Source organism: Chelonoidis abingdonii, chromosome 21 (genome assembly GCF_003597395.2).
Source record: "Chelonoidis abingdonii isolate Lonesome George chromosome 21, CheloAbing_2.0, whole genome shotgun sequence".
In the NCBI taxonomy this organism is placed as follows: domain Eukaryota; kingdom Metazoa; phylum Chordata; order Testudines; family Testudinidae; genus Chelonoidis; species Chelonoidis abingdonii.
In genome coordinates this window covers 1280423-1303899 of record NC_133789.1, presented here as the reverse complement: position 1 = coordinate 1303899, position 23477 = coordinate 1280423, and the positions used below count along the sequence as shown (strand labels likewise).

At 46.2% G+C, this 23477-nt stretch overlaps 1 protein-coding gene across 8 annotated transcripts in view; it reads left to right on the top strand.

Annotated features, from left to right (window-relative positions):
• Positions 1-21471, top strand: part of ATP6V0A1 (ATPase H+ transporting V0 subunit a1) — a 50347-nt gene extending 28876 nt beyond the window's left edge. For 5 of the 8 annotated variants that reach the window (XM_032772781.2, XM_032772780.2, XM_032772782.2 and 2 more), the window contains 5 exons: positions 2300-2407; positions 3200-3217; positions 6316-6433; positions 8437-8608; positions 18545-18719. In XM_032772781.2, the coding sequence (XP_032628672.1) occupies positions 2300-2407; positions 3200-3217; positions 6316-6433; positions 8437-8608; positions 18545-18638 (510 nt within the window). In that variant the 3' untranslated portion in view covers positions 18639-18719. Of the gene's footprint in view, positions 1-2299; positions 2408-3199; positions 3218-6315; positions 6434-8436; positions 8609-18544 lie in introns of all 8 variants that reach the window. The other 3 variants (XM_032772786.2, XM_032772783.2, XM_032772779.2) reach the window with 2 other exon arrangements.
• The last annotated feature ends 2006 nt before the right edge of the window (positions 21472-23477 follow it).

Here is a 23477-nt window from a genome sequence, read left to right as displayed (position 1 = left end):
TTCTCCAAGGAGACTAAATCCATGCAAATAAATTATCTGAATTGGATTTTTCATTCAGCCTTATACTATGTGACCAACTGAAATCAGGTTTAATATTTAGATATTAAACATTTCCATAACAAATCTTTAATAATAGCCTTGCAAGAAGCTTTCAGGAGTGTTAAGAAACATCTGGAAAATTGCGTTTGTGTGAGATCCATCAAATGTATTAGGTGTGTAAAAACACCAGCTGTGAATGAGGCTATTGACACACCTCTTCTAACACAATCCTATCCAATGCACAGCAGAGGGCCAGATCCCCATGTGATGGAAAATGTCATGGCTCTATTAATATGAGCTGAGCTAAAGCAATTGACACCAGCCCAAAGAGAATATACATTAGCCAAGTGCATGAGAAAACGCTGTAAGCTAATCTTGTTTGATGAAATAACTCGTGTCTACAAATTTCCAGTGCCTAGAAATGTGACTAACAGAACACCACCTAACACTCAGTTTTGGTCCACTTTGATACGAGTTTCAAAAACAGAATCGAAACACAAATCTTTTCGCTCTTACCTTGAAGTATACTTCTTACTGTCTTAATGTGCGTCACATTTTTCTGTATTTTGTTTTCTGTTTTTATTAAAGTAAGATGTCTGGAGTGTATTTGGAGGTAATCTGACAAGAATTAAATAAATCCATTCCAAGTTTGACACCTGGCCTGACAATAAATCGTATCAAGACAAAAACAAGGCTTTGAAAACCAGTCTGTTTATAAGTGCATTGTACTGATAATCAGTGCATTAATGTGAGAAAAGCAAGCATGTTAGAGTGTTGCTCTGTATCACCAGAATCATGATGAACTATGAAAGCAGAGATGGAGGACACTGTTTAATCTTCTTTGTTTTTCACAGTCATCCTTAAATTATAATATTTTGAATTTAAAGCCATGTTTACATTTCATACCCCCAAAATATTTGTTTGTGTCAACACTGAAATGCTTCTGACACCTAGGTATTAGAGAGGAGCACCTGAATAAATCATATCCAATTGACTCTTCTTGTTTCCTGTTCTATGGGAATTTTCCAAAATCACCTTTAGTATATGCACCTATAACTGCTAAATGCACCACTCTGTAAGGGCAGATGCTAATGTTGTAGGTCACATCATATATTCACTGCATTTTATATTTGCACCCTTTAGGTCCTTCAAATTTTAAAGTTCTGAACATATAAAGTAGAGTCTCAGATTGCCAATAAGTATTTTACTCCACGTTACTGGGTGTTTTTGAATGAAAATAGAAATCTGCCTACAGTGTGCAAAGGTTGGTTGCTAGCAGTTTAGAATCCTGAAAATAAGGTTAAGTGCAAATTAGATTTTCATTGTCTTCCTAAATTCCACTTACAATGGAGTTTTCAGGCATTGTAAGAGAACCTGTCAAACAGTGACTGGGCTGTGTCATTATTGATGGTGTGTGTCGTTTGCTTGGAGTATGAAGCCTGTAACAGGTTTAATGTAACTGAACAATGATTACACTTTAACGTGCAAAATGAAGCAGCCCTAACTTTACTAATTTGATCAGTTAAGACCAAGTGAAGTTAGAACCGTCTTTTTTTTTTCTTTTTTTTTTTTTTTAAGTGTGACCTTTAATGTTTGAGAAGGAACCAAAGAAAGATTGTGTCTTAAGTACTGAATGTTTAAACAGATGCTTATAAAAAATCATTTGCACAGTTCAGAACTTCCATGTAAGAGAGAGTCTGATTCCCACCCCAACCCCATCCGTGGCAATGTGTGGTGTGGGCATGCCTGGTACAAATTGGTGCAGAGCAAGCATATATGTTTGTTAGCATGTGGGATAATGCTGCTTCGCTATTTGCCAGTAAGTGATTTATTTAATATACAGCAGTACTTGTCTTTCTTTCAAAGATTCCAGGAGTTCCGAAAGCTCTTGAAAATTTTTAACCAAATTGTTGCACAAAACCCGTCAATTTCAGCCTATCTGTCACTTTGAGAGAATGTGGCTCTTGGTCAAAGGTGAAATTATTTTGTGTAAAGCTTTATAACATCAAAAATTAATTCAAAATTGGTTTGTTTTTCAGACTCAGCAGTTATGAGCATGTTTCCCACTCAATCAGGAAGAGCAATATATTCCATTTGTGAACCATGTTTGTGCCTTGACTCTTAACATTTAATATATGGTTTTCTTTGAGCTGCTGCTGCTGCTTTCTGGAGGTGTACAAAATGCATTCTCTGATCCCTTCCGCAAGTGTCTCACTAAACCACAGCAACACTCTGCTCTTCCTCTTTGTTCACATTTTAGGGAACTCACAACTTCGGTGGAATCCGGGTGGGCAATGGACCAACTGAGGAGGATGCAGAGATCATTCAGCATGACCAGCTTTCTACCCATTCTGAAGATGGGGATGAGGTAAGCGTCTGATCATCCTTTACTTCGTAACTATAAAGCTGGCAATGAAAAGAGTTTATTTCCTGCTTAATATATTTACTAGCTTCTAAGATCCTAACTCGGTACCAACACTGCCAGTGGAACTGGAACAGTAGAAATTAATATCCGTTCTAATTTTCTGCTTCCTCACGCTGCCTTCCACTCATCCTCCTGACTATTAACATCAGTGAAAGTTCTTGGCACAGGTCAAGGAACATATGTGGCCCTTCCTGTCTGAATTCTTATTACAAGGAATGGGTATCTGATAAGCAAGTCGTCCCCCACCCCACCGCCCCTTAGGCTAAACAGTAACATCTAGTTAGTTGCTGCAGACGCATTTTACCCAGTTTACTCTCCAGTTGAAATGGTAATTGTGTATTTATTATTTGAGTTACTCTCTTTCTTTCTTTCTTTCTTTCTTTCTCTCTGCCATTATAAGCCTGTGTTTTTAAAATAAATCCAAGTGCTGTATTTCTTGAGTACTCAACTCTTCTCCAAATTCACTTTAACATGTTTTCCTAACTGCCCTGCTTTTTCTATCACACCTGGGGAGAAAAAGGGAGAATGATATTTATCATCTTGGGGACATTCTGCTGCCTATTAGAACAGCAGTCCACTACCCTGTCCATAGGCGTTACGCAGCCGGCACAGCGTGTGCTAACCAAGTGCTACCACTTAACTATGGCATGTGAATAAGGGATTTATTAAACTTGTGTTCATGATTAATGTTCTGACTGTGAGACTCAGCACTAAATGTAAATTTATGTTTACAAGCCTGCAGAGGATGAGGTGGTAAGATGACAGCCAGCTTTGCTTTCATACGTATCTGTGCCATTTCCCAGCAATGTAAATCATCTGCTGAATTAACACATGATTTTTTTCATGCCATGTGACTTGTCTTTCCATGAGATCTAGCTGTTTATATGTATTGGCCACTTCTAATACTCCATACAATATCATCTCCATTTTAAAATACCTTGTCTGAATTGCTGCATCTCTTTTTAAATTGTTTGCTTTCTTATTTCCCTTGATTTTTAGATTGCAAATCCTTCTCAGTTAACCTGCACAGCTGTTGATCAAAAGATCTACAAGGGACTTCTAAATGTTGTTTATTATAGAGTTGCCGGAGAAGCAAGACTCAATTTGTTAACACTTTGACAAAACAGATATAACGGTCTATGGGAAGTCTAGGGTTTTTTTACAAACTGCTTATAGATCTCGCACACTCCCCCCAGCTATCATCCAGAGCTAGGTATTTTATTGACTGAATGTTGCCCTAAACAGATGCAGCCAAATATTGGAACACACACAATTGGACTAACTGATGACAAGAGAATCAATATTTTTCTCTTTAAAAGAGGAGTGAGAATTGCTCATATTCAAACACAAATAGTTTAGGCTCTCTGAGAGTTGGAGAAGTATCAAATACCATTTGGGAACCGACTGTGAAATCTAACCAGCCTCGCTGCTCTTCTTGATATGAAAAACCATCATTATTCTTCATGTTCTTCTTACCTGCCCTGGTCCTAGAGTTGATATGCTAAGTTACTCTCTTTGGGTGGGTGTCTCCAGACTGTAGCGGTGCCAAGGGAACAGGTTGTCTCTTGGGAGGCAGTTTGTTAACCTTAAGAGCAGTTGTTCTGTTCATGGATCTGTGCTGTTAGTGTACCTGGGTGCTTTGTTCGCCCTTGTTTTAGCTTTAAGTGAACTAGACTGGTATGTGGGGTGTCCATGCAAAAGGCCCTTGCACATTCTTCTCCAAGAAAGCTGGTGCATACAATGATAAAGATATGGGTTACTTCACCATCAACAAAACCTTCCTCAGATTTTTTTTGTTATAGGTGGGTCTTGATCTTCATAGCAACAAATGATGATGGAATGCACTAGTGTAGATCCATCATCTCCACACAGCCAAGAAAAATAGAAATTCCTTTTCCATTCCAGTTCCCACAAGACCTTTTAGATCATTACATTTTTATCTAGCCCTATAACGTTTGGGGCTCTGGTAACTAATGTTGATACAATGACAGAAGTTGGTCTGATGGTGAAATAACTATAGAGTTCTTCTCAACCCTCAAGAACAAGGATGTTCAGTTCATCCAAACAGTGCAGCAGAGAAGCCTAAGTGCATAATCTCACCCTACACTAGCACTTCTTGACTTGTTTCAAGACCTGCCCTAAAGGGTCAGATTCCAGCTTCTAGTTCCCCGTATGTAACCCCAGTAATGTCAGTGCAGTTCACACATGTAACTAGAAGCAGAATTTGGTCCTGTGCATCTCAGGCATATGACTGAGGTGAATTTTTAATGTGTGGAGTGGGGCAAAGTCCCCTAGAACAGAGAGTGGTGACATTCTAAACATACCACCATGGTGTACTCTCAGATCTCTCCTTTATCAAGTTGCTGTTTTTATTTTACTACCTTATCAGGGTAGGACCTCAGAACTGGAACAGCTGTGTAATAGTAAAACTGGAATGTGTAATTCTGAAACAACTGTCAGTGTGCATAAAAGCCATGGAATTGTGGAAACTTCGCAGTGAGACACTTTTTTTCTTTGCTTCTGTAAATTTTGCTGAACGTAGATCTTTTAAGAAAGCTGTTGCCCTTAGGGATAAATCCGAGAGCTGGTGAAATAGGCGTAATGCAGATATATCTGATCATGTTTGAATGATATGAAGGCACACGAACCCTTTTCTTAAAGAAGCAGAGTGAAAAATAACCCATACGGTTGCAGGAACTCTGCCGAAGCCATCCCACGAGAGCCTTTGGGTTGAAGCACAGGAGTGGTCATCTCCCTGGCAGTTATTCACGAACTCTGCCGTGTGCTGTATTTATTGTTTAAATATTTGTTGGTTTCTGTTTATTTTACGCTGACTTGCTGTACATGCTGGGCAGAGGACTCTGTTTACCAGAGCAGGTTTTGCTGAGGAATTCTTGCAGTTTATGCTCCTGTGAAGAGAGAGATCTGGGCTCTCGACAGCTAGTTTGACATAGTTGTTTGAAATGTTTATTGCTTTGGCTATTTAAGGGGGGAACAAGAATAAAAATAGCATGCTGTATTCCTTTCAGTGTCAGAAAATTCTCATCCCCTTTAACGTGCTTTGGAGAAGTTCACGGTGCATGGATTAACGCCAAGATGCAGAAACATGGGCCTCTCTTCCAAGCTGCAGTGTGGCAAACGATCCTACATTTATTTTGAAATCATTTTGAATTGATTGCCAAAGATGCTTCTAAGGCATAGAGTCTGCAGATGGAAAAAGTGAAGCAGAGATGAGATTTTCAAGATAACTTTTTGTGCATTATTTCTTTCACAGAGAGCCAGTTCCTGCTCTTACAGGATTGCTTCCATTGTTCCCAGAGCAGTGCGAAAGATGCAGTATTGTCTCAGGCTTTGTCTGATTTTTTTTTTTTTTTTTTCTCCATACATTTCTCTTTCCCGTGGAGAAGGAAAACCGTATTTGTAATCCGTCTCCTCTTTAGAAATAGATACCCCTTACCAGTGTGTTCATACAGAACCACTTTTTACTGAACAGTTTTTTCCTGGTAAAATCCTGGGTCCGATCATAACTGTTTTCATTGCCTGTCATGTGAAAGTCAACATTTTTTTTTTTTAGTCTACAAATTGCAGTGTTGAATGATTATTTCTAATTAGTTTCTCAGATTTAGCAAAGTGTCAACTTTCACCGCACTTGTGAAATTCTATTTGATATTCTTCCTAAATGATCTGTATCCAAATGGCCAATAGAAGAAATGATCAGTAAGAGCCGAACCATCGTGCCTGTGTAATAGCCCCAGTCAGTGGTGCCACTCCCCTCATCTGCCAACTCTTGCTCATTACAGCTGCCTTGCAGCTGCTCTCACTCCCTCTTTGCTCTGTTGTTCTTTCTGCAGTTTGACTTTGGGGATACGGTGGTACATCAGGCCATCCATACCATTGAGTATTGCCTGGGATGCATTTCCAACACAGCATCCTACCTGCGGCTTTGGGCGCTCAGCCTGGCCCATGCACGTAAGTATCTATCTTTTCCCAAAGCTGGAGGTTTGATCAGTGTCTCAAGATCAACCTGGACAAAAATGTCCTGGGGAGATGGCCTAGGCATGTGTGTATGTGCCTCGGAGAGAAACTGCCCTAGTGAGTGTCATGTGTTCTGGGGTGCACTCCGGACCAGTGAGGGGTTGTTACCACCTGCCTTGCAACCTTGGGTGCCTCACAGTGTCTCACTGATGTAGCTCCCGGTGTGAGCTGCTCACAAACAGCATGCAGGTCACACCCTGAATGTGTATAGCTGCAGTCCTGCTCCAGCCACTCTGAGCCCAGCAGCCTGTCAGCAAACACCAGCTACTCTCTGGCTTCCCATAGCCTTGGTTACTACCTGTAGGGTGATCTCAGCACATTCCCAGTCCTAGATTTTCCCCCAAAATGTGTTCTGCATGGCCCAGCCTTCTGGACAGCTCAGATATTGGGGGTCCAGTGCCCTTGTAAGGGGTCAATGTACAACAGTCTGCTACTTTAATTGGGGTTACCAAACAATTCTGTTTAAACACAACACTGGATTTCTTTTGATTAAAGAATAAAACAAGTTTAACTACAGAGAGGTTTTAAGTGAGTACAAGTATTAGGTGCTAAAATCAGAAATAGAGAGAAAAATAAAACGCTTCCTAGTAGCGAAGACTTGGTTTGACCTTGAACCAAGTCTAGCTTGTCCTTACCATGTTCCCTGCAAATTTTCAAGTCAGGATCTTTCACAAAGTTGTCAGTTCTTTCCAGATGCGTGGATGGAGGCATGGAATCTCATGTAGTTTGTTAAAATGAAAATCGATCAGTTCCTGCCTCGCTTTGCTGCCAAAGCAAAGCCAGTTGCCTGGTGATGGGCAATCAACTTTGACATGTGGTGAGAGGGGTCAGCTTGTATTTTGTCTTTGAGAAACCAGCTTTACCCCCTCCCCAGATTTGTCTGATAAACATATTTCAGTTATTTCAGCTCATCTTCATGACTTTTTCTGTAATATTGCTGTACATATTTCACCATGATATTATTTTTTTCAAATGATACCTCACAAGGCATATTTTGTACATGATGATTACAGTAACATGGAGGGTGTGACTACAGGAGTGTGTTTGGTCAGTGTGATAGGGTCAGGCTGTGCTGGGCTCATGGCTGGCAGGGGTTATTGACTGGGGTAATCAGGATTTTAGCCTTTGCTTGTCATTGAACCTCAGTGTGTCATAGTGTGTATAGACTGGTGGCACTTGTAACAATGTCACCCAAATTTAGTTCAGTGGTGGAGGCTGCAGTGATAACTTGTCAGGAGCCCAAAGGAATCTGCATAAAATGGAGCAGATTGCAGCTTCCTTCACCTTTAACACAAGAGTTGCAACCTCTTTAGACTTCAAAGCCCAGGATGAAGTATTGCACGCTGGATGAGTGAAATCCATTGCAGATCTCCATGCTGCCACCTTTGGCTCATGGGCTGTGCTTTGGCCAACCTGTGAGATGGTCTGTGTGTGAAGAATCGGTTTCATGTGTTAGTTTCATAGACCAGAATTGTTCAGCCTACCAAAATATATCCTTGGCCAAGCTTAATTGGTAAGTTCCCTGCTGCTCTCATGTGGTGCGGCAGATGCAGTGTCGCTCCATTCTTGTGTGGGTGACTGTATCTGTAGTAAGAGGCAGGAGTGGTTGCTGCCCAGAGCCTGCTTATGCAAGCTGTGGTTATGAAGAGCATCCTGGGCTCAGGAGGGGTGGGTGGAATTTAAAGCACTGAGCAAGTGACAGCTCTGGCCTTGCAGCCTGTGCCGGGAATTGGAGTTCAAGTCCTGAGTTACCTGGCTGCAGGCACTTCCTGTTCAAGTGGAACCATCCTTCCGGCTTCTGCAGTGCTAGAAACAGTCCCAGCGGGGTGGGAATAGTTATTTTGGAATGTTACCTAGAGCCCACTCTCAGTGAAATAAAACTTCCCTTCACAACCACCCTGAAATGAGCAGCATTCTTCCTGCCCTTCTTCCTGCAGAGCTTTCCGAGGTGCTCTGGACCATGGTGATCCACTTTGGCCTCAGTGTGAGAAGTTTGGCTGGAGGTTTTGCTTTGTTCTTCATATTTGTTGCTTTCGCTACCTTGACTGTGGCAATCCTTCTGATCATGGAGGGCCTGTCGGCGTTCCTTCATGCGCTCCGTTTGCACTGGTAAGTTTCCTAGAACGTAGAGGTTTTAAAGCTGCTATAAGCAAGACGATTACTGATAATTCACCACCACCATCATGCTATATACACTTCCCACCCCACCCCAAGCAAAGTTTAGGCTTTAGTTATAAAATTCAGAGAGTTGGTAATGGCGTGCTGAACCTGGCGTTGCCTGGTGCTGCTGGGACATTGTGTGGATAATAGTACTGAATGTATCTAAACTAATTGCTTGTTCTACAGCAGCAGACTGGCAGCAAGAGGGTTTTCAAACCTCATGGAGGCTAGGAACCTTATTTTCTGCTTTGTTGGTCCCAGTAATAGTCCTCACTCCCATCTTCTACAGTTAAGTCACTAGGCATTACTGCAAAGTAGCTGGCATAACTGTTCTGTGCCACACACAAGTTCCACTGAAACCAGCTAAACCTTTCTTGGCAGCCTGTGTTGGGGTATGGAGCGTTTGGGCCCTTCAGCAGTTTCTCTGTGTTGCCTGATAATGGCATTTGTTTCTCTTGTCTCCTTAATGTTACATCGTGATTGATAACTGCAGTTCCATGTGCAGCCAGCAATATTGTTAGTTCATCCTTTCTCAGGAAAACAGAACAATAGCAGTTACACCTCAGCCTGGGAGGATCATTATCAAGATCTTGTTATCCAGATCTTGTGCTGGGGTCAGGAGAACTGTCTGTATTGGCCCTTTCTTCTGCAAGAGAAGTAGACTTGTTTCCAGAAAGGACAGCTGTGTTTTGAGATAGGAGAGATTGAGCCAGTGGTCTGGGCAGAGGTCACGGCTGAAACCCTGATTCTTTGAGTAACTCATTATGTGCCTTTCCGTTCAGCTTAAAGTGAAAGAAAGCCCTGCTTAGACCGCAGCCAGTGGGGGCAGGTGGGATGAAGGAGGCTGTTACTGATCCCTTTGTAGCAGTTAACAGATGCAGAGGGTTGTAGCGGGAGAACCTGGAGGGGTTTCTCTCTTTCAGGAGCTTGGTGGTGGTTGTCGTAGATATACACCTTCCTCCCAGCAACAAATGACAATGGTGTGTCACAGTCAGCCCTGACTGGAAGAGTCTGTTAGCTGCAAATTTGCTGCTTCACCCATTTTAATGGGCAGTGAAGTAGCTCTTTGAACTGGGGTCTGGCTGTCTTAAGAAAGTTGATTCTTGCGTTCGGTGTGTTGACTGTTCTCTCTTGCTGCCTTGTGGCTTTCAAGGCAGAATCTGGAACTACAAAACTTTCTTCCTGGAACTCAACTCGAATTTTTTAAATCTAATGTTAAGAGCTCTCTGAGCTGTAGGCCATTGGTCCAATCCAGTAACTGGATTTTACACAGCCAGCGTACCCAGATTCTCTTTGGTGTTTCCTCTGTTTACTATCAAATGACTTGTCCATTGTTCTTTACGTCACACCCTTCCTTACATTTAACTTGCTCAGAACATAGAAAGGCTATGTCTGCCCTACGCATCTTTTAGTGACACAGCTGCTAAAAGGTGTGCAGTGTAGCCACTTTGTCAGCAGGAGAGAGCTCTCCCAACAACAAAATAAATCCATCCACACGAGAGGCTGTCCCGCCGACAAAGCACTGTTCACACCGGCGCTTTTCGGCAGTAAAACTCTTGTCGTTCTGTGTGTGTTTTTTGTTGTTTGTTTTGGGGGGGCGGGCGGGTTTACACCTGAACAACTGAGTTTTACTGATGAAAGTGCAGTGTAGACAAAGCCTTAATGTTACCCTTCTGTGCATCTAGAGAAGATACATTCGCCGCTGCTGTTTGTTAGCAGTTCAGATTGTGTGTATTCAGGGAGTCAGTAAGTGAAGAGAAGTGAGATTACTCAGTGGAGCATAATCTCTTTCTCTCCACCCAGGTCCAGAGTGAGTTCCTTGTCCCTGTTTTTAAAGAGCGCTTATTGCACTTGGAATTCCAGTGTGACTGGCTCTCTGGTGTGATCAAAGGGACAAGACAAAAACAGGAATTGATGGAGCTAGTGTTTGGGTTCCCCTCAAGCTACACCTAGAACTAGACAGGAGAGCCTGTGAGTAACTCTCCTCCTCTCCCATCCCCTTCAAGTAATTTACTGCATCAGTTCTGAGTTTTTCATGGTTGGCCAAAAGAAGGAAGCGAAGTTGCAAATGTAGCTTGTGCGGTGTTTGGTCCTGCTCCGAGCTCACCTGCTTGCAGTTCTGTCTGTTTCCTTTTGTGAAATGTGCCAGTTACAGTCTGAAAGTAGGAGCACAGGGCTCTTTTTTTATTTGCAAGGAGCACCTAACATGGCATCACTTCTTCTGCCCTGGCAGTCCTGTGGTTGGAAAGCCAAACCCAGTGTGTCTTCTAGACAGGGAGAAGAAATAAAACTGTTTGAAGTCTTTTTTTTTTTTTCGGTAAGAAATCAAATGTGATGGTAATGACAACTGCAGCTTTTGGGACTTCCTCTGATTTCTTTTTGGGATGAAAACTTAGTCCTTTTGCACCCCCTAATGGCACAGTCTCCAAGTGCATATTGAAGCCTTCCAGTATGTTCAGGGATCTTCAGAATTCAAACCACACAGTCATGATTCATACAGGAATTCTAAAGCGTAGCCATCTTATGTAGGGAGGGGATCTCTGCTACAGTTGTCTGCAACTCCTGAAAATGGCTGTTGGGTGGCGCTTCTGTTTTTCCTGGCATCCAGCCTAGAAAATTTCACATCGGTTACGTTAGAGCCCATTGGTTCTAGCTGGTGTTCCTTGTCCTCACACAGCGGTCACTGACAGTATGTAACAGCAAAGTCCAATGAAAAGATCTTTGATCTTGCACCCACTGTAGTGAGTTATCTCAGCAGACAGGGCCAGACAGTGAACAGAGCATTAGCTTGTACACGATGTTCTGATTCTTCAGATGTTTAACTGCATCTTTGAATTAGTAGCAGGCCTAAGTCTCCTCCTCCTCTGAGCTGTAACGTTCGGTCACATATTTGTACAGAGGTGGTAGATTATTTAAAAAATCTTTACAATCTTTTCCTTAAAAATTAAAAAAAACTGATTTTTCACAAGAAAAATATTCTGAAAGTATGGACTGAAATAAACGAAGCAGGTATATTTTAAAATAGACACCCCTTCTGCTGAACAGTCGTAGCCTCTGTACGTATGCCCGGAGTGCACGCAGGTAAGGCCTGATTGAAAGCCCCCTGCAATCAGTGGGTCAGACCAGGTGTGATTTATATTGTCCACAACGTAGCTGAAATGGAGCTTTGCACAATACCTAGTTCTTAAGTATAATTTTTAAAAAATATTAAGCTCATGGAAACACTCCAGGGAAAGTGGGCCCATCCCAGTAGGAGACAAGCTAAGAGGAGACAGTGGGACTTCTTGAGCCAAGAAGTAGCCATAACAACATGGAACACAGTTGTTGTGTAGAACAACTGCAGAGCATTTACTGAGAAACTACTGAAGCAGAACTCTGGAGTGAAGTCCTATTTCCCCTAAACGTTAAGTGCCTCAAACCTGTAAACTCCGTAAGAGCAAATCTGCTCGTAAAAGTTTGGCAATGGGAAAAGCAATTTAGCAAGATAAAATGAGATCTCAAGTACTATGCTGAGACTGTCACTTGGGTTACTCATATCCCTGTGGAACAGTCATAAGTTTCTTGGTCTCCAAATAATCTCCTATGAGCGTTCCTTTGTAGTCTAACCATTAAATCCACATACTTCTAGTGCTGTCTTTTCTATCAGGGAAACTCAAAAGAACAATAGGACCAAGTACAGCTGTCCTAGGAGGAACAGCTCTGTAAGAGCTTTGTGTCAGATTAGTTGGCTGTTTGTAGCTGGGGAAGAGGAGTCACCTATCTGGAATTTTGTCTGGTGGGTGGGTCGTTCAGTCTTCGTGGAATAGAGTTGTCATTTAACATATGCCTTGCTGTGGAAAAACAGATTAATGTGAGGTCTGCGTGTCACGCCCAGTTAGAGAAGATTTATTTTGTACTTTTTGAGAAAATACAGATTCCTTCATCAGTAACCTGGACTATGTGTTTTTGACTAATGTTTAACTACCTGTTGAAACATGAAGCTCTCAAACTTTGGCAGCGATATCGTCCTTGCACATCTTTAGTTCCCCCTGTATCCTATCCCTACGCTGAAGGGTAGAGATAGGATACAGAGAGACCGAGACAAATTGGAAGATTGATCCAAAAGAAATGTGATGAGATTAAATGAGGACAAGTACAGAGTCCTACACTTAGGACGGAAGAATCCCATGCACTGCTACAGACTAGGGACTGAGTGGCTAGGCAGCAGTTCTGAAGACAGGGGCCTGGGGATTACAGTGGACGAGAAGCTGGATATGAGTCAACATTGTGCCCTTGTAGCCAAGAGGACTAACAGCATTTTGGGCTGTGTAAGCAGGGGCATTGCCAGCAGATGGAGGGATGTGATCATTCCCCCTACTCGACATTGGTCAGGCCTCGTCTGGAATACTGTGTCCAGTTTAGGGCCCCAAACAACAAGAAGGATGTGGAAAAATTGGAAAGAGTCCAGCAGAGGGCAACAAAAATGATTAGGGGCTGGAGCACATGACTTATGACGAGAGACTGAGGGAAGTGGGATTGTTTAGTCTGCAGAAGAGAAGAATGAGGAGGGATTTGATAGCTGCTTTCAGCTACCTGAAAGGGGGTTCCAAAGAGCATGGAGCTCGGCTGTTCTCAGTGCTACCAGATGACAGAACAAGGAGTAATGGTCTCAAGTTGCAGTGGGGAGGTTTAGGTTGGATATTAGGAAAAACTTTTTTTCGGCAGGAGGGTGGTGAAGCACTGGAATGGGTTACCCAGGAGGTGGTGGAATCTCCTTCCTTAGAGGTTTTTAAGGTGAGGCTTGACAAATCCCTGGCTGGGATGATTTAGTTGGGGATTAGTCCAACCCCCTGCTCAAAGCAGGATCAGATACCTCCTGAGGTCCCTTCCAACCCTGAGATTCTATGATTAAGAGATCTTCGTTGCAGCATGAAAAGCTGCTGACTCAGCTGTATTGGAAATGCAGGCTATGACTTTTATTTCCCTTTTGGCTAGTAACTTGGCTGCTTGTTTTAAATATCTCCTTTATATCTGTATTTGCTTTTCATTAATACAATTTTTGGCATCGCTGTTTGGCTTAAACACAGCCGGGCATGTCGTTCACTTCCTTGAAACCCCTATTCCTAAACCTTGGAGAGAGACAGAGCTTATCTAGTGCCAGAGGCCTGTGATCACCCAACCCCCAAGGACCTGGCATTTGTAAATTAGCATTGCTAAATGAGAGCTTCCCCTTCCCACCCATTAGAATGCCAGGGGTGGCTGTGGAGTTGGCCAGGAAGTCACTGGAGGATGCTGGTGTGTTCCAGTTGGGAAGGATGTGTGGAAGCTCCCTGTGACCAGGGCTAGGAGCACTCCTTGGGTTCAGTGTGGAACGGATGGGTAGCAGCATGACTCAGATAGAAGGAGAAGTCAGGTCAGCTGGCGGGGTGGGGTGTTGAAAGTTTTGGCTTGGCATTTGTTGCAGGAGAGAGGATTATCTCAGCAGCCATGCTGTCAGCTTTAGGCTGAGGGCGTGAGAAGCACTAGAACTAATGGATTGCAACCTGCTAATTTTCCAGGGGAACCATGCAATTCGGACTTGGCTCAGGTCACTCAAGCATCCATTTTTCCCAACCTGTTACTCATCCCTTACTCCAGTGAATTAATCCCATGCAGCACCCTGTGGATGGCACACCTCATCTGTTAACCAGCTGCCACACATCTGCATCCCATCTCAAATGTATTAAATATATTGGTTAAAGTTACAAAACAGGGAGGTTCCAAGCCCTTGCAACTATTGTAGGAAACTTGATTAAAGATGGAGTCAGCTGTGCAAACTTTTTCTCTGAGCGATATTTAACCCACCTCATTGTTGGTGCTGCAGAAACTCCGTAAAATGACCAGGCACTGCCTGAGCAGCTAATTCCAATTCATTTCCATGCTAGAGTCTCAGACGCATTTCCATCACCCCAGCAATACTCTGGCCTAGTGGTTCTCAAACATTTGTACTGGTGACCCCTTTCTCACGCAAGGCTCTGAGTGTGACCCCCCCCCCTTATCAATTAAAAACACTTTTTTTTTAAATATATTTAACACCATTATAAATGCTGGAGGCAAAGCGGGGTTCGGGGTGGAGGCTGACAGCTCGTGACCCCCCCCCCATGTAATGACTTCACGACTCCCTGAGGGGTCCCAACCCCCAGTTTGAGAACCCAGACCTAGTCCAAGTTGAGGAAGGTCAGCTAGTTTATAGTGAATTATGTCATTTTGGCAGCTGTTGCTGAATTTTGGGGAAGGTTTTGTTCACCAAGTGTGTATTGTTCTTTTTTCTGAGTATATAAGACAACTCGAATGGCAGACGCTTGCAGCTCAGGGTGCTTCTCTTCCAGGCATGTGGAGAGGATTTTTTTTCATGCTCTGTGTTGCCTGAGCTGTGTGCCACTGATTCACAAATGCTCATAGAATGTGCTGTTGCTCACCCATTGGAGGACAGTGACATGGATCTTAAATATCCCTTTTGGCCGTGAAGCATTAATTGCTTCTAAGTCTCACAATGTCTGGATCGCTCCAAATGGAGGTGTCCCTGGGGGGGAGGATCACAGTTTTGGATGGAGATGTCAAAATAGATTTCATTCCCAACAAGCGTGGTACGCTGCAAACAGCTGTGTAAAAGAAATGAAAAGGAATATTAATGTGCTGCTTTGTGGCCAGCTGTTCTGAGCTGTAAACTGAGAACTGAGGTCAGGACGGATGGGCAGGCACACACCGACTGCCCTGCAAAGCTCTTGATGTTCCATCACCAGAGGGGGAGTATTACTTTCCAGGAGGCATGGATGGGCTGCGAGTCATACTCAGCTTGGAATCCAGTGGGCAGACATGGGTGTAGTGAGACCCAGATCCCCACCCACTGGTTCACAACTATTTTTTGTTTTGAGTTTTGTAAAAGGCCCTGAGCGCCAGGCAAATCTCGTGACCATAAGCTGCGTGCGATGGCTTTAAAAGGGTATCGCCATTTTGCTTGTGTGCAGGAAGGCTGGTCAGCCATGCTGAAGATAAAGCCTGGCCGAATAATCCTGACTAATCTAACCACAGGCAAGGGCCACTTGACTTCAAAGCAAAGCAGGCGCCTCTTTCAAGGGCAGGCCCTGAATTAGGTTCCTAAATCAACACTTCAGCACCCACTTAGGCACTAGGATGCAGCTTATACACAAGCATAAAAATTTGACTTCATGGCTTAACAAAACGCCTTTGTAGATGATCTCAGGTTGGGGAAAGCACTTTACCTGTGACCCTGCAGTTCCTGGGGATTTCGTGCTGTGCCAACGAGCAGTTGGTTGGAGAGGCCTGTTAATATGAAAACTGACAGGGAAAGTCCTGGGGCTTTAGTACAAACCGAAAAAGTCCCTGTTTACTTGAAGTGCAGAGCTAATGGTTTAGTGAATTCTTGCATGGCACTTGATCAGAAACGAGAGAGACTCTACAAAGTTATGCAGTGAAGCAAGCACACCTGGGAGCAGCAGGCATCCACTGCTGCAAAGCAGAGCCGTGTGCTCTGGCCCTTCCTGGGAGCAAATGCAAAGAAGCATGTCAGGAACTTTTCTTTCATTCAGCTTTGGTGTTCTGTTAAATGAAAGGGACCTGGTATCCCCATCTACTTCACCCCGCTATTCCTGTGCTGCAGCAGTTTCTCTTAGACTCAGGGTACCTGAGATGGTGAGAAGGACTTTGTGCATATCTGATAGGAGCTGCCTGAGCAGGGGGATCAGAAAGATTAGCAGTCATGGTTACAATTTCATCTACTTTTGATTCTCTGTGGGACCCAAATGCTCACCCCTCTCCCTCTTATTTCCCCGTGCTTCCAGAATAGGAATTAGTCACAGGGTGCTTATTGGCAGGGTTCCTGCAAAACCCGAGGACCTTGGCAACGAAGCTTTCACTCCCACGCGGAAACTGCTGCTCATCCCAGGGATTCCTTAGCAGGGAACTCGGTTCCTGTGTGCACAGGCAGACAGAAGACTCTCTCAGCAAAATGTTTGTCAGGAGAGTGTCATCTTTGCAGACTGGGCTGTCAGTGACTTTGTGAGCTGTATCGTGGTAGTAACTCGGGACTTTTAGAATTCGGTCGCTTTCCAAAGAATGTTCCCAGTGTCCTTCTGACATTTTTCAGTTTATTCCATTAAAAAATATTCATCATGTAAAATGTGTCCTACAATAATGCTGAAAAATTATTCTGCTAGAGCTCCTGAGAGAGAGTCAGCTGATTCCTCAGAGTGCCGATTTGGTTTCAGTGGACAGGAGAATGGAAAGTGTTTCTCATGGGGCACACAGAAACACTGCACTTGTTTTCATTATGAATCATGGGTTTTCTTTCCATATTTGGCAGTGTTTTGACCCTCAGGCAGCTGTCCAGGGTCATTCCTTTCCAATTTTATTTATTAGAGAAAACAAACAAAAAAGCGAAGTTACTGCTGAGGTTCTGAGATAACGTGTATATCTCTGTTTCTCCAGGAGCACCCCTTGAGGGACAGGGAAAATGTGCTTCAACAGCTAAACCCAGATGACTGACTGAGGGGGCTCTAGAACTTCCCTCTCCCTCCCCCGCACTTTCTAAAGTATTTAATAAGAAAAGTTCAAACATGAAGTGTTTCATTCACTGTAACATATTTTCTGTAGCCTGAGGGAGAAGGGGACTGTGTAATATTCTTGTCCCCTTTTGTACCATTTTGAAATAATCCTGACTTTAGCAAGAGCCACCATTGATCATGTGGACTTACTGGCATTACAGCATGTTGGCATCAATCTGTGGGAGACCAAATGCTCCAACTGGAGGGTGTCAGAGCCTGGAAAGGCCATTCTGCTCAGCATGGCTTTATTTTATAACCTGCTGAGGACAGTGTCAGAACCTCCATTGATAACTGTGCCTGAAGCTTACGAGGGCTCCCAATACGATGACTTGCAGCTTACGGAGGATTGGGCAGGTCTAGATCCAATTTCTGAGAAAACCACTAGTTCAGGTCAAAACACCTCCAAGCCCCAACCGAGATCAGAGCCCCATTGTGCCAGGCTTGATCTAAGGCCCTGACCCAACAGCAGGCTCCCCCTGGGTTCAGGGCTCCATCCAAGGCGGGCAAAGGGTGCAAGGAGGGAAGTTTTGTCTGGGGATAATGTCCTAATGACATGGTCTATCAGTTTTCCAAGGCATGTTGGTGGAAACTCATTTGCACGGGATATTTTAAAGCGTAACTGGACAAAACCCTCAAGAATCTTCTGCAAAGAACCATCCTGGCCCTTCCCAAGGGCTGGAGCAGAGCGGGTCTCTAGATTGCCTCTGACTGTTGGTTCAATCTTTTTTTAATTTTTCAAGAAAAATGCAATGAGAGATGAGGACAGCAGGCATTCTTACAGCCCCCAGCATGAGAGAAATGCAAATGTACACAGCTGATGCTGATGGTTTTCACTTGTTTTGTTCTTTCAGCGTTCTGGTGGGTTTTGGGGGGTGTCTTTTTACCATGGGAAGCCCCAGCATAAGACCATGAGATCAGGGTGTGTATAAATGTAATCTATAGAATGTGGTGATTTTAGAAACAATATCCTGTAGGAGACACGTGTTCCTTTCGTTGTCATCTAAATAGTTCCAAGTGACACCAGCTTCATGGATTTCTCTCCATGTTTGTTGCTTGTGTAAAATTGATCTTTGTCCATGAAAGCAGCATTTTGACAGTTTTTTCTTCATTCTGCCCAGGAGCTGGGGGAGAGGAGAAATCTGTAATAGTTCGGTTGGGTCTTGATCCCTACCCTCCTGCTGAAAGCTTCATTTCATCTGTCTGTCCCAGTGTGCAGATTTAATGAGGTGGTAGGCAGTCCCCGCTTAGCTTCTGACACTGTAAATAGCTGCTGCTGATCATTCTTTCTCTGTCTTTTTTGCAGGGTTGAGTTCCAGAATAAGTTCTACATTGGCACTGGATTCAAGTTTCTCCCGTTCTCATTTGACAACATCCGTGAAGGAAAATTGGATGATTAGACCCTCCCCCTCAGCCTAACTGAGCAGTGTTAGATTCAAATACTGGTGTGTTGTGCTGTGGTTAGCCCTTGTCCCCTGTGTTTGTGTTGTGAAGTTGTGTGTAGCTCCCCTGCCATGATGTGCTGCTTCTGAGAAAATAGCTTCTATTGCAGCGCCCGAAGTATCTGTCTGAGGCTAAGTGGAGAGCTGTGATGTCCCTGTAGCAAGCTTAGCTGACATTGCTTCAGAGTCATTCCTTTCGCCCTAAGCAAACAGCTTGTTTAGTGCTGGATGTGTTTACAATGGGGGTTGCATAGGAATTGTCTGGACTTGGTGTATTTAATCACGTGTTGGTTTATGATATTGTACAGTAATTAGCTCCTTGGCAGATTCCCGTAAAGCACTGTAGGGAAAATACAGCCTCCTATGGCATAAGGAACAGGACGTGCAAACTTCGGCCTGCCTGTAGCCCAGCTAATCTGAGAGGGAAGAATTTAGAGGGAAGAGTCTGCTGTCTTTGCTGCCTCTGTTTAAACAAACTGAGATCCACTGATGCACAGAGGTGTCTTAGGGAAAGCTGGGGCCATGTGCAACCCAGAGCAGTCCCTGTTGCTTCCACATGTGCAGTATTCTTACTGTGCTTGAGTGAGGTGTTCTTGTGAATGGGGCTCTCCTCACACCATACTGCTGGCTGCGTCCTAGCTTAGGGAGCCGGGGCAACAGAGCACTCTTCCCTCCCTCGGCTGTAGCCTCCTTCCGTCTGTAGTTGCAGTTTCTAGCCTGCAGCATTCTTTCCCGCTGCCTGGTGCGGGGGGAGCTGGGTGGATGGGTTCTGGCACGCTTTGTGGAAGGGTCCACTCACACTTTCCAGCCCTGCCTGTACTCTCAGCCCATGGAGTCAGGTCTCTTGTTTCCTCAGCAATGGCCCAGCATTTCTCAAACTCGACACAGGCATGTGCCCAGAATTTGCCCACCATGGTCTGCACCTAACTTACCTAAAACAGCACCCAGCATCCATGCTCCACTCGAACCTGGGGAGCATCCTGCAGAGCCTGCCAGCAGGGACTGGCTTACCCTGGCACAGCCTGACCCTGCAGCCTGCACGTTTTTGTGTTGTCATGGGGGCTGCAGTTTGTCTGCCCTGCTGTCTGTGCAAAGAGAACTTACCTGCTTTCCCACAACTCTCCAACAGCCCAGATCCACATGTGCCCCAGGCACGCAAGCCAAACACACCCAGGGCTGTTGCAGTGGTGCAGGGAGTGTTTTCTATTTCCTCTCTGGGACTGGGGTCAGTGACCTTCCCCACAGAATCAGTCAGTGCTGTTTGGGTTGTTGGCAAAGTGGAGAACCAGGCAGGCTCTTTGGGCTATTCAGTTCCCTCAAGGGCCGATCGCTGGACTTCCACAAAATTCCCAGCTCTGGCTGACCCAGAGAGCAAGGCCCTGGATTCAGAGACCTTCTGACTAGATCAGTGCCAGAGTCCTGCTTTGAACTGGGGACGGTCCGTGTGGTGTGGGAGGGCCGGGCTGATGTCAGTCCATAATGGACCGGAGTGGTGGAAGCAGGACATCCTGGGCATTTATTTGGTCCCTACGGGAGCTGCAGCCTATAGTCATGAAGGTGTTTCTCTCCCTTCTCTGTCACACATGTTTGTGTGCACAGATAACTGCATCTGCTACTATGGAACCTGTCTTGCTTCTTCTGGTCTCAGAGGCTCCATTGCGATTGTGTCTTTCTCTCTCCCTCTGCCAATGCTGGCCTATTCTTAGCAATCATGCAACCAAGGAGAGTGTTCCAAAAATTCTGTTCATCATTCTGCCCCTCGGGCTGGGCTGATGATACTGTCCCTGGGACTTGGACACCAAGTGCAGGGGCGGCTGGTAACGATACCAGACCCATGTGAAACTCCACATTCTTCCCCTCCTAATGGAGTGGAGGGGAGTGGTAGGAGCCACTCTGTGGGACATGGGCATTGCATTCCCTGCCGGATTGGTGTGGCTGAAAGATGGGCTCCGGGCTGTCAGTTGTGCACCGAAAGTTAGTAAAAGCCGATATTCCAGGGACTCTGAGGGTTGGTCATGCTAAGTAACTCCCACACAGTCTGACATCGGATCAAGTGTTAGATGGCAGATAATTGCCCCAGAGAACCTCCCAGTCACGGACAGTGTTACACTGTCTGACCTGACAGCCGCACTTGTCCTCTCCAAAGAGTCACCTTGTGAAGGGGCCAAGTCTGGGACCCATTGCAATGGCCTCTGTGGGAACAGGATTTAAATAGGGTCGCTCGGAGGGCAGCAGGTGCCTGTTCCCTTGTGCGGGGTGTGACTAGTCGCTTGCCTTCCTCGTTGGAAATAGCCTTGGGTGTGGTGATGTGTGTTTAAGCCCTCTGGGTGGCACAGTCTGCTGTAATAGATGCACTGTAGGGGTGTGTGGGGGTGGGATAGATACTAATGAAACTGTGCCTGGAATCATTTAGAACTGGCCATCCAATGGGGAAATGGCATGAAATGCAGGATTCTCCAAGGTGGTGTGAGGAAAGTGCGCAGCAAGCACTAAAAGGAACAGCCCGAATGTCTGAGCGAGGCTGGGTGGGGCAGACAGGTACAGCCGGGTGTTTCTAGTGAAGCCTGTGTAACTATCCCATGGGGGAAGTGTGGGACGCGCATGGGGATTTGCAGTAATTGAGCCGAGTTCTGTTTACATGTTGCTATCACTGTGTTTACAATCCTGTTTTGTGCGAAGTGTAAGGTGAAATGAAGTCTGGTGTGCAGCCGAAGCAGTAACACTAACTACCCTGTTGGCTTTGTTGTGACTCACCCGATACATTACATGGTTGGAGTTGTGTGTAACCTGAGCTGTCTGCAGCTGTTCCTTCCTTCCAGCGACTGGTTCTGAGGCAGGGCCTTCCCCTTCCTCTCAGCCTGGAGCCTAACCGGGCATTGGGGGCAGAGGCCAGGAGGCACTCGGTGGGCCAGGTTAGGGTCACCTGAGATGCGGTCGGGTAGCGCTGCCTCCATCCCGCAGTGAGCGATGGAACCCAAGGGGGGGACGACAGATGAAGCTGTTTAATAAAATGGCACTCGTCTAACAGCGCCCAAATGGGGAGTCCAGAGTGTGAGCTCCCAGAGCAGTGATCTGCCTCCGGCCAGGCACAGGGCAGGGAACGGCACTAGTCAGTCCTGTTCTAGACCCAGCCACTTCCACAGTGTCACTCTGCCCCCTCCCTCCCCAGCCAGTGCTTTTGGGGCTATTTGAACCGTCGCTAGGCAGGGAGACAAGCCCCTGCCAACAAGCCTTTGGCTGTGGGGGGCAAAAGGCTAACTTTTATATCCTGCTGGGACGCGATTCGGGGGGGTTGGTGTTTAACAGGCCTGGGGCTGACTCAAGCTCCAGCTAGTGGCTCCCTCTGTTCTCCTGGAAGGGCAGATTGGCCCCAGCCCCTCAAGGGCATCCTTCTGTAGGCTGAGCTCAATGCCTCTGTGCTGGGGCTCCCGAGCTGATTGGGGCTCCCAGCGCGCAGGGCAGCTGGGAGGGGCTGTTTCCCCTCCGGGCTCTCCTGAGCCCCTGGCACAGGCTGGCGGGGTTGCATTGCATTCCACGGAGGGGCAGAGCTGAGTTGTGCTGAGCCCTGGGTTTGTGTTGCTCTGGCCTGAGATTTTTCCAGTAAAAAGTGCTGCAGCTTGGCCAGCCACTGGCTGTTGTGAGCCCGGAGGGTCTGGTCCAGGGGGTGCACGCAGGAGCTCTGGAGTGGGGCTGAGAAAGGGGCTTCTCGCTCACTGTTCACCTGGCCCAAGCAGGGCCCTCCCTAGATCCTTTCCTCCTGGTAACTCTGACCCCTGCGTTCTTGCTGCATCCCCCTCCAAGCAGCATTGGCTCTTCATGCGTCTGGTCCACATACCCAGATGGTTTTGTGGCTCTGCCTGGCGCGAGCAGTGTGCCGGTCTGTCTCCCACCGCTCTGGAGCGATAGGTCTGATGGCTGGCAGGGGCCGGTCAGTGCCTGTGCCTCTCTCCACTGTCTGGCTCCTGAGGGGAGCTGGGCCGTGCTCACCTTGCGGAAGGGCCTTGGGTTGCCTGCAGTCCGAGCCCATTGCTGTCTGGCATCTCAGCGCTGGGGGTTACTCCCCTTAAGGTGTGGCAGGGGGAGCCTTGGGAGCCAAAACCCACCAGCCAGCTGCTTCTCTAACAGTGGCCACCTGCCCCAGGGCCCCAGAAACCGGGCCCGGAGGGAGAGTCCTGCTGCCTGGTGCTGCGATGGCTTCCTGAGCCAGCATCCGCCTCCCGTGCCCTGCTGGGGTTGCTGGAGCTGCAGCTGGTGCCAGGGCAGGGTGCTGACAGGGCTGAGTGCGGGCTAGAGCCAAGGAATGTCTACCCCCGGCCAGCCTGTCCAGAAAGCCAGAGGGAAGCCTCCGGCCAGGGCTCTGCCTGGAACGGGTCAGTCTGTCCTGAGTGTGCCCTGGGCTATTGCAGCCAGATGTGCCCCATTGGAACCATAGGGCAGCCCTGACCTACCCCCAGGTTTGCTGTTCCTTGCATTTTCTTCTCTCTGGGCCTGTGGGCTCCAAGCCCAGCCCCAGCCCCAGCCCCATCACCTCTTGTCCCACAGGCAGCAGGTCGGGCTGTGGCCAGTGGCTGAGGAAACTGCAGGCTAGCTGGTCTTTCGTGGCCGCCCCCTTGCCCCGCTGTCCGGCCGGTCTCTCCTGGCCATGCCCCCACCCCTGCTGTCCAGTGGGGGAGTTGGCTAAAGGGGGACAAGCAGCTCTCCGGGGACTTGCTTCCCCCTAGGCTGATTCGCCCTGTCTGCATCGGCCACCTCGCCCTCCTGCTGCAGCGGTGCCAGAGTGTGGGGCTGAGTGTGGCT